Below are 10860 nucleotides of genomic sequence, written 5' to 3'. Positions count from 1 at the left end.
AATAATGGTAAAAACAGATGGATTGACCAGATTGTGTGAGAACAGCCAAAGCCTGATCTTGCATAGTTCCACTGGACATTGAGAACAAGAGTGCTACCTATTACCTGACCACAACCACCAAGAAAATGAAGTGTGACCGTACGTGGTCAAGTAGGGGGGAGCTTTTCCCCTGTGGAAAAACCTTACCCCTGTTCAGTGCAATCAGTCCATTGATGTTTCCTCGTCTTCTTGGGTCTATTGAATACTAAGACCATGAGGTCTGGATAAATCCAGACACACAAATGTGTGTGTGTTACAAACGAAGCCTGGAGGGCGGACACAGTGCAGTCCTGTCTTCCACCCAGCAGAGCAGTCGGCCCAGGGACACCAGTTCCCCCTGTCTGTTAACCCTCCTCTGACCACATTCACCTCTGATCACAACACTACCTGACAGAATCTACGGTCCAAGTCCAGCCATTTAGTGTTAAAGCCATATTGTGTTATAACCAATGGCAATAACCCATAAACCAAATATCTATGTTAACCTCTGTTTAACTTGTTAAGAGAAGGAGCAGCCTGATCTTTCATCTTAGCAGTTTAAGTAGTATGACATGATGCATGGAGGAGAGCCTCCTGTCTGGCCCACTAATGACTGCCTCAGCAGAGGAGAAATCAGACCCGGCAGCGGCTCACAGAGGAACTCAACTGTCAGACACCATCACTTCTCCCATTTAGCACTGGGTTGTAATTCATCCTTCCCAACAATCCGACGACTCAGTTTGGATTTGTTTAGTCTGCCTGTTCAGGTCCTGTCTGAACAATACAAGTGGGATACGTTATGTTTTGTTAAGTTTGTGTTTGTTGAGGTCTTTCTCTCTCTCTCTACTCGTGTGTGTGTGTGTGTGTGTGTGTGTGTGTGTGTGTGTGTGTGTGTGTGTGTGTGTGTGTGTGTGTGTGTGTGTGTGTGTGTGTGTGTGTGTGTGTGTGTGTGTGTGTGTGTGTGCGTGCGTGTGTGTGCGCATGTTATTTTCCTGTGATTGTCATGTAAAATCAGTTTCATAAGAGAGATAAAGAGATTTCGTACTGTTTAGGACTTTAGAGAAATCCATTCCACTCACCCATTCCCCAAGATGCCGTCCTCTAGATGAGGGGGTGGGATATTTCTGTCTAAACATTTGTCTAAGGATTCTTCTTCCTCTCCATAAACCCCAGAGCAGCTGACCATTTGGGACTTCTCTGTCCAGGCACCACACTGTTTCTTGCCAGGTCCAGTTGGGACTTCTCTGTCCAGGCACCACACTGTTTCTTGCCAGGTCCAGTTGGGACTTCTCTGTCCAGGCACCACACTGTTTCTGGCAGGTACCAGGTTCTAAGACAGCACAGATAGAAGAGCTAGCTTCCTGTGCAGACTGCTTTTTACAGAAACAGAGTTTTATAAGCATCAGAGCCAGTACATGGAGGTCTGGAAAGAAACACTGAGAATGTGATAGTGGAGGATCTCCGTGGTTGGTATCCACCACAAAATGAAGCCATATTGGTGTCACTTCGGATTCCAACTTGTGGTGTGTTTACTATATAAGTAAACAGTGACTACTCTTACAGCTGGAATCCTTATTGGTGAAACAACCAGGTCCGTTTGGGATATTACAACAACATAGAAGTTACTGGAAACAACCAACACAGTTTTTCCCCCTCAGACATTGCAGGTGCGATAGAAAAGCACAATATGTGCTGCAATTGTTTTTATCATGATGATCCTCAGCTGGGCAACAAAACCAATAACAACGGTGTTGGGGCGGCCAGTGGCGCTGTTTCCCCCTACTGGGGATTCCATCTTTAAGGTCCAGTGAATTTACTTTCTACCAATCGTGACACAAGACTATGGTAGCCTGCTAAGCTAAAGCCTAGACATCAGCTCAGGGAGCTACCACAAGTCTTCAGGTCTCAGACAAGGTAACTCATCACGCGAGGGTCACAAGCTCACCATGTATGTATATTTTGTAATCAGCTGCTCCTCATTCTGTGCCACTGGTTTTGCTCAGCACAGCAGTTGATGTTGAAGCTGTGCCTCAGGCCACAGTACATGTGTTAGCAACAACTGCCTGTGTGCAAACAGCAAGGCTGATGTGTCAGGGCAGTCACCCCATGTCAACTCCAACACATGGGAGAGATCACTATAAAACACTGTTGGATGAGAGAAGCGTTTATGTCTGGAGAATTGCTGCAGCAGCAAAAAGGTAACAGTGACATGTTCTGTCAACATATTTTTCTTCCGTTGTTGAATCACTGCCATATTATATTTTATACAAAGTTCCCAAATGTTGTTTGTATGGGCCAAGTTGACAGTTGAATGGTTGGGTGAAGTTGAAATGTAGAAAATGTTTTGTGTAGAATGGTCATGTAGTCTAAGCAGTTGTGTAACACTGTAAGACATTCTGCCTTCAAACAATCTATTGTCTTTCCTTATAATTGTGAATTTGCATGTATACACAGCCTTTTATTGAATGACCTCTAATTAGTACAACAAACAATGCTTTTTGAGAAACCTTTATTTCATCAGATTGATCAGATCAGAGCCAAACATCTTATTTCCATTCACCCACAACTCAAATGTACTACCGGCAGGAAGACCAGGGGGCACAGCTGCTGTCAGAATAACATTTATTTCAAGATCACTTGAAGTGAAAAATTGGTGGTAAATATCCACAGATGTACTGACGTCTCTGTCATGAATATAAGTGTGAGAGGGACTCTCTGTGGTCTGGTAGAGTCAGTGGAGCTTGAGGGAGACGACACACTAGTGAGAGGCAGGGAGATTTACAGGCCCTGCAGGGTAGAGCTGAGCCAACTCTACCTGGAGGAAGCCTCTGGCACTGACAGGCTCCTGGCTGGAGCTCCTGGCTGGGGCTCCTGGCTGGGGCTCCTGGAGGCTAACCAATCACTAGAACACAGAGCAGACAACATGGAGAACACTCAGTATGATTTAAACAATTTGCCTGTGAGTGGTAAGATAAGAATTCTGAAAACAGTGGTGTGTTGTTGAATGTGTAATATGGATGTAAGTTGACCTCCGGTAGGTAACACCTCTGGCCTGTTTCTACTTAGGTCTTAGAAGCAGTGGTCTTATTTGTAACAGAAATTGTTATACAAAGTATTCACTGGGGTAATGTTTCTGATTCACCACATCAATTTAAATATTTTTGCAAAACAGGAAATATTTTCAGACCTGCTAGAGAACATGTGTGGGTTTTGCAACACGAGAAAGTGATATTTTCCTCACCAAAGTGTTTCCAGCACATATTTAGGTGGATATAAATAATCTGCTGTTTCTCTGTATCTTTCCCTTACCAGAACACATAACCTTACTTACCATCTTAACACAAGTGCTCAGTGACCTCAGTGTTTCTACTGGGATTGTTTTATTGTTCATGGTGTGTTTACTCTAAACCTACCTACTGGATTCCTCTCAGTGCTGATGTCATCTCTGCTTTCTGTTAGGATAGAAAGCAATCATTCAGATATTTCTCATTAATAGTTCAGTAGTTAAAGAATTCTGCTGTGGATCATCTTTTTTGTAAAGCCATAGTTTGGAATCATGGTAGAATAGAAGCCAGACGAACCTCTACTGTTGGCTTCATCAGTACCATTGACATGCTCCATACTGTCCAAGTCCTGCTGTTCTCTGGCTGTGTCCAACACTCCATTCACTACACCCCTACAACTATCCCTACGTAGGGCCTGCTCCGTGGCTGTGCCTGTGACCTCTTGGCTTTGGATATCTCCATCTCTACTGTTTAGACTGGTATTGTCATCATTTTCACCTCCATTGACTGTAGTCCCCTGCTCTCCGGGCACACAGACAGTACCCTGGCAGCCCACCATCACATCCTCTTCACTGTTGAGATCAATGAGCACTCTGCTGGTACTCTCTCTCCCCCCTGTGGGGTCCCTCTGAGTCTCTCTATCCAGCTCCTCGCTCCCATTGGTTGGATCCTGCCTGGTGGTTGTCTGCATGCTGTCCACATGGTCTGGGTTTATGGTTTTCCTTCCTGGAGGTTGTTTGTATTTTCTCACATCACTTGGAGGAGAACTGTCAGTCTCGTCGCTGCTACTGTCGTCTGTCACTGTATTGGGGATTACGAGTCGGTTAGAACTGTCAACTGATTCCATTTTGAATTTACTCTTTGTACGAAAATCTATGGATATGAATAAGTGCTATTGGTTTAATAGGATTTTATTCTAAGTATGTTAATTATATGTTTGTTTAAATACACTGTTGGCCAAGGACTTCATCGAGTAGATTATGACATATCTTGAATCTCAGTAGAGGGTTTGGCGGCTGCTACAACCACATCATTTTGTCCGTCTCTGTTGCTGTCCTACAACAAGACAAGCCCAGGTGATGTCATGTTCAGTCTCTTACATAGTGTTAGTTACATGTCTATGGGATGTAATTATAAGAGCCTGGAATTCTGACCAGCAGAATTAGAATCCTGTGGTACCTTCTGCATTTCTGTTTGGAGTGAAAAACAGTGACGCTACATCAATTATCTAGCTACCATTTCTTTACATTACATTGATGTAAAACATGACATACCAGTTTGTGTAATCTTTGTATTTGATCCCAGAGAGTCATCATCATCCTCTGAAAAAATAAAGAAAGAGAGAGAGAAAGAGATAGAGAAAAAAAGAGATAGAGAGAGAGAGAAAGAAAGAGAGAGAGAGAGAGAGAGAGAGAGAGAGAGAGAGAGAGAAAGAAAGAGAGAGGGGGAGAGAGAGAGAGAGAGACAGAATCAGAATCGGTGTGGCCGTAACAGTCTATGACATCAATATTACCAGATTAATTTTCCCCTACGGATATTTCAGTGATAGATTATTTTGATATTTAATATACCTCTGCTTTCTGCTGAATTACTTTCAGATCGTCCTGCATCTGTGGGACATTGAATAAAACAACTCTGTAAATGATATTGAAACTTCCTATATAACATTATTTTCAAACCATATTCCACACACCTGTAAGATCATCGGAGTTGCAATTCTCTTTGGATCTGGCATCTGAGTCTACAACATCTGATACATGATCAGATAATGATCAATAACACAAAAAACACACGCTCAACCACATATCAATAACACTAACTACTGACTATTGATAACTTCCCAGCTCAACCTTCCCCACACTAACCTGTTAAATAAGCAGAGTTTGCAGCCTGCGTAACATTTGAGATTTCTGGAAGACAAATGATTGCGGAGTAATGATACATGTAATGTAACATTGATTTCATTATTTTTCACAACAAAGTTTGACCGTTTGATTACAACAAAAACTAAAAACTACCTGCAGAGTTCTCTGTTGGTCTTAAAGGACTTGGGCGTGCTGTTGAACACGGTAAGAAATTAGGTCAACATGGCAATAACAGATGCTAGTTAGAAACATTTCCCTCAAACATCAAAATCTACTTTCACTAACCTGGGGTTGGATCTGGTTTACCAGAGGTATTCTCAGGACCTGGGGAAAGTAGAAAGGAAAGACGGCAGATTGAGTTAATGATTTTAACAGTAACAAAAGGAGGATAGATAAAATATATAAAGTGTGAAGAACAGACCTTTGATTTTTCCTGAGGTGCGTTGAGTAGGGGGAGCAACATCAAGGGCACCTGTAACAACATCTGAAAATGAGCTACCTTACCAACAGCTTATTAGAATCTCATCACCTGTGATCATTTTTTGAAAATGTGATTTCTCCATCAAGACTAACAACTGTTTGGGTCTCATCAACACAAGAAAATAAACAGGTTCATTAGCATGTAGCCAACCATCTCACCATTCAAAAAGCTTAACACATCCTCACTTCTGTCTGAAAAGGAAACAGTACTATTATTCATTTATTGAATCTCCATAACCTCAATAATATAATGTTATATACTGTATCAGACCTTTTCACCACAGCAATAAAAGCAAGCTCATTGTTTTTGGCCAGTGTATGACATGCTGAACAATTCAGTGGAAAAGCTTACTCGAGCAAATCGATATAGGCTGATATATGATCCTTGTTTAGGGTAAATGAGGCTTACCTTTCATTGGTACCATGAACACAACAGCCACTAGCGTCAGAACTGACAGAGAACACAGGGAGCTACGAGAAAAATAAAGAGCATTGGCCTTTTCAGTTGAATGCATTCAGTTGTACAGTTGACTAGGTATCCCCCTTTCCCTTCCCTTTTATAAAGAAGATAGTTGTACAGTTGACTAGGTATCCCCCTTTCCCTTCCCTTTTATAAAGAAGATAGTTGTACAGTTGACTAGGTATCCCCCTTTCCCTTTCCCTTCCCATTTATAAAGAAGATAGTTGTACAGTTGACTAGGTATTCCCCTTTCCCTTCCCTTTTATAAAGAAGATAGTTGTACAGTTGACTAGGTATTCCCCTTTCCCTTCCCTTTTATAAAGAAGATAGTTGTACAGTTGACTAGGTATTCCCCTTTCCCTTCCCTTTTATAAAGAAGATAGTTGTACAGTTGACTAGGTATTCCCCTTTCCCTTTCCTTTTATAAAGAAGATAGTTGTACAGTTGACTAGGTATCCCCCTTTCCCTTCCCTTTTATAAAGAAGATAGTTGTACAGTTGACTAGGTATCCCCCTTTCCCTTCCCTTTTATAAAGAAGATAGTTGTACAGATGACTAGGTATCCCCCTTTCCCTTTATAAAGAAGATAGTTGTACAGTTGACTAGGTATCCCCCTTTCCCTTTATAAAGAAGATAGTTGTACAGTGTTAAATCTAATGCTTTGTAAGACTAAGTCAAGACAACGCACAACATTTCAATGAAATGTTACATGACCTAAATGTTACATTGTTATAAAGAATATATCAATCAAAGAGGCCATGATGCAATAAAAAAGTGACTTACAGCTTCATTGTGGATGGAAGTCATCACACGAGTCCTCTATCTCTTTGTTAAAAGACCCATCAGAGTTTTTATACCTGTCCTTTTAGCTGATTGGCTGGAACCACAGAGACAATAGACACAGAGCCACTTTTATGAGATAGAATGGGGGCTGTGTCAGGTGTCTCTGCAGGAAACAGTGCATGACCGTGGGAATGTTTTGAGATTGAGGAATCAGATGAGCATTTAAACAAAAAGGTTTACAGTTTACAAATGACTAATTATAATATCAGTCGACAAACAAGTGACTGACTTAGAAGACAAAGACTCCCAAGATGTGACTGTTCATTCAAGAGGTGTACAAAACAAAGACCTTCTCTTTCTAGACTATGTTGATTATAGGTGACTGGTTCCTGTGGTCAGTGATGCAAACAAAACATGCCTCTGGCATTTCCTTGTCATTGTTACAGCAATTTAGAAGAGGGTAGGCCTACACAATGAGTGGATTAATTGATACCGCACTCTGAAAGTGTAGCATAAGCATATACAGTGAGTGTACGAAACATTAGAAACACCTGGTCTTTCTATGACAGACTGAGCAGGGGAATCCAGGTGAAAGCTATGATCTCTTATTGATGTCACCTGTTAAATCCACATCAATCAGTGTAGATGAAGGGGAGGAGACAGGTTAAAGAAGGATTTTTAAGCCTTGAGACAATTGAGACATTGATTGTGTATGTGTGCCATTCAGAGGGTGAATGGGCAAGACAAAATATTGAAGTGCCTTTGAACGGGGTATGCTGGGTTTTTCAGTTTCCCTTGTGTATCAAGAATGGTCCACCACCCAAAGGACATCCAGCCAACTTGACACAACTGTGGGAAGCATTGGAGTCAACATGGGCCAGCATCCCTGTGGAACGCTTTCGACACCTTGTGGATTCCATACCCCAACAAATTGAGGCTGTTCAGAGGGCAAGATGGGGTGCAACTCAATATTAGGAAGGTGTTCCTAATGTTTTGTCCACTCAGTGTACGTTGTCCATTAGCCACAATGACCAAAAAGAAAGTATTTTCATTCTGTATTCAATATTTCTCTTATGAAAGGCATTCTTCTTTGGTCGTTCAATATTTCTGTTTTCAAATTCTTCTTTGGTCGTTCAGAACAGCACTGTTTAATTGAACGTTGCAAACCCCTCTGATATTGCTGACTACTTTAATGACTTTTTCATTGGAAAGATTAGCAAACATAGGCATGACATGCCAATAACAAACTCTAAACCTTAATTTTCATGCATAACTGAATCTGAATTCTGTAAAGTGAGTGCGGAAGAGGTGAAAAAAGTATTGCTGTCAATCAATAATGACAAACCGCCTGGTTCTGACAACTTGGATGGTAGCGGACTATTGCCACTCCTATTTATCAAAGCCTACAGGACAATGTGTGTCTCAGGGCTGGAGGGAAGTAAAAGTACTTCCGCTACCCAAGAATAGCAAAGCACCCTTTACTGGTTCAAACAGCCGACCAATCAGCCTGCTACCAACCCTTAGTAAACTTTTGGAAAAAAATGTGTTTGACCAGGTACAATGCTATTTCACAGTAAACAAATTAACAACAGACTTTCAACTCACTAATAGGGAAGGGCCCTCAACATGTACGGCCTTGACACAAATGACTGATGATTGGCTGAAAGAAACTGATAATAATAAGATTGTAGGAGCTATTTTGCTAGACTTCAGTGTAGCTTTTGACATTATTGATCATAATATGCTGCTGAAAAAACATACACTAACGTTCAAAAGTTTGGGGTCACTTAGAAATGTCCTTGTTTTGGAAAGAAAAGCTATTTTTTTGTCCATTAAAATAACATAAAATGTATCAGAAATACAGTGTCGACATTGTTAACGTTGTAAATGACTATTGTAGCTGGAAGCGGCAGATTTCTTATGGAATATCTACATAGGCGTACAGAGGCCCATTATCAGCAACCATCACTCCTGTGTTCCAATGGCACGTTGTGTTAGCTAATCCAAGTTTATAATTTTTAAATCTAATTGATCATTAGAAAACCCTTTTGAAATTATGTTAGCACAGCTGAAAACGTTTGTGCTGATTAAAGAAGCAATAAAACTGGCCTTCTTTAGACTAGTTGAGTCTCTGGAGCATCAGCGTTTGTGGGTTCGATTACAGGCTCAAAATGGCCAGACACAAAGAACATTCTTCTGAAACTCGTCAGTCTATTCTTGTTCTGAGAAATGAAGGCTATTCCATGCGAGAAATTGCCAAGAAACTGAATATCTCGTACAACGCTGTGTACTACTCCCTTCACAGAACAGTGCAAACTGGCTCTACCCAGAATAGAAAGAGGAGTTGGAGGCCTCGGTGCACAACTGAGCAAGAGGACAAGTACATTAGTGTCTAGTTTGAGAAACAGACGCCTCACAAGTCCTGACTGGCAGCTTCATTAAATAGTACCCGCAAAACACCAATCTCAACAGTGAAGAGGCGACTCCGGGATGCTGGCCTTCTAGGCAGAGTTGCAAAGAAAAAGCCATATCTCGGACTGGCCAATAAAAATAAAAGATTAAGATGGGCAAAAGAACACAGACACTGGCTGTCTAGAAGGCCAGCATCCCAGAGTCGCCGCTTCACTGTTGACTTGAGACTGGTGTTTTGCGGGTACTATTTAATGAAGCTGCCAGTTGAGGACTTGTGAGGCGCCGTTGTTTTGGGTCGCCTCCTGGGATCCAGTAGGCGACCCATTGTCCTGGGTGGTGGTCCAAACAGAGGATCCGCTTCGGAAAAGTCATTTTCCTGGTCGTAATGATGGTAAGTTGATGTTGCTCTTATATCCAATAGTTCCTCCCGGCTGTATGTAATAAGACTTAAGATTTCCTGGGGTAACAGTGTAAGAAATAATATGTTAAAAAAACTAAATACTGCATAGTTTCCTAAGAACGCGAAGCGTCCATCTCTGTCGGCGCCAAACACATAGCCGGGGAAACATTTTCTGTTGCTGCAGGATTAATTTCCTGCTGTAGCAAACGGGCTCACATTAAGATCATACATCTGTGTTTTTATCACACCTGGACTACTGCCGAGTTATATGATCAAATGCTGCAAAGACGGACATAGGCAATTGGCCAAAAACAGAGCAGCACGGTTGGCCCTTAAATGTACACTGAGGGGTAATATCAAGAAAATCAACGTGAATCTCTCCTGGCACAAAGGGGAGGAGAGATTGTATTCATCACTACTTGATTTTGTGAGAGGTATTGATGTGCTGAAAGTACCGAACTGTCTGTTCAAACAGCTAACACACCTCAGAAAGCCATACATACCCCACAAGAAATGCCACCAGTGGTCTCTTCACAGTCCCTAAGTCCAGAACAGAGGCTGGGAAACACACAGTACTACATAGAGCCATGACTACATGGAACTCTATTCCACATCAGGTAATTCAAGCTAGCAGTAAAATCAGATTAAAAACCCCCCAGATAAAACAACACCTCACGGCACAACGCGGACTGTGAAGAGATACACACTCACACACACTCTACACACACCCACACATTGTAATATTGTACATTTTGTACTGTACATTTGTAAAGGTGGAGCAGATATGCAAATGTTTATAGTGCACAATGTATTGTGTGATGTGTTGTTGTATTTATGATGTAGACTCTTGTTTTGTTGTGATGTATTGTTTTGTTCATGTTTGGACCCCTGGAAGAGTAATGGCTGCCTTGGCAGAAGCTAATGGAGATTCTAATAAAATACTCATGTTTTGGAGTTATGCATTATCTTATCAACAACAGTTATGCATTCGAGTTAGATGTCCATGGGTCCGGAACGTCATACATACCTGGGGTGCATTCAGTTCAATTAAACAGTAACTAGGTAGTGTGACGGTTTGTACTGAACAAAACGTGTTTCAACATTCTTGAACAGACGTTGAGGTACGTTTTCTCCGCTTAGTGTGTGTAGTAGGGTGTGG

The 10860-nt window shown here is 41.6% G+C and overlaps 1 protein-coding gene across 2 annotated transcripts; it reads right to left on the bottom strand.

The window, feature by feature from the left end:
• Nucleotides 1–2623: 2623 nt before the first annotated feature.
• Nucleotides 2624–10860, bottom strand: LOC139573079 (uncharacterized). 2 transcript variants are annotated; one of them, XM_071396129.1, is made up of 14 exons: nt 10729–10856; nt 6890–6983; nt 6057–6118; nt 5807–5839; nt 5589–5639; nt 5453–5491; nt 5321–5359; nt 5168–5212; nt 4996–5052; nt 4874–4912; nt 4577–4624; nt 3600–4103; nt 3432–3470; nt 2624–2920 (listed from the first exon to the last, which is right to left on the bottom strand). In XM_071396129.1, exons 2-14 carry the CDS (start codon nt 6895–6897, stop codon nt 2910–2912), a joined length of 975 nt encoding a protein of 324 aa, XP_071252230.1. In that variant the 5' UTR covers nt 6898–6983; nt 10729–10856; the 3' UTR covers nt 2624–2909. The 2 variants fall into 2 exon arrangements, with proteins under 2 accessions (XP_071252230.1, XP_071252229.1); XM_071396128.1 differs by lacking the exon at nt 6890–6983 and having other exon boundaries at nt 10729–10860.

This window comes from Salvelinus alpinus, chromosome 4, assembly GCF_045679555.1.
Source record: "Salvelinus alpinus chromosome 4, SLU_Salpinus.1, whole genome shotgun sequence".
Taxonomy (NCBI): domain Eukaryota; kingdom Metazoa; phylum Chordata; class Actinopteri; order Salmoniformes; family Salmonidae; genus Salvelinus; species Salvelinus alpinus.
The sequence above is the reverse complement of the archived record's forward strand: the minus strand, read 5'-3'. Positions and strand labels throughout refer to the sequence as shown.

Coding starts and splice junctions, on each gene's coding strand:
- LOC139573079 (XM_071396128.1), bottom strand. Junction 5,840..6,056: donor GTTCATGGTACCAATGAAAG/GTAAGCCTCATT, acceptor TTTCCTTTTCAG/ACAGAAGTGAGGATGTGTTA. Junction 4,913..4,995: donor CAACTCCGATGATCTTACAG/GTGTGTGGAATA, acceptor AATGTCCCACAG/ATGCAGGACGATCTGAAAGT.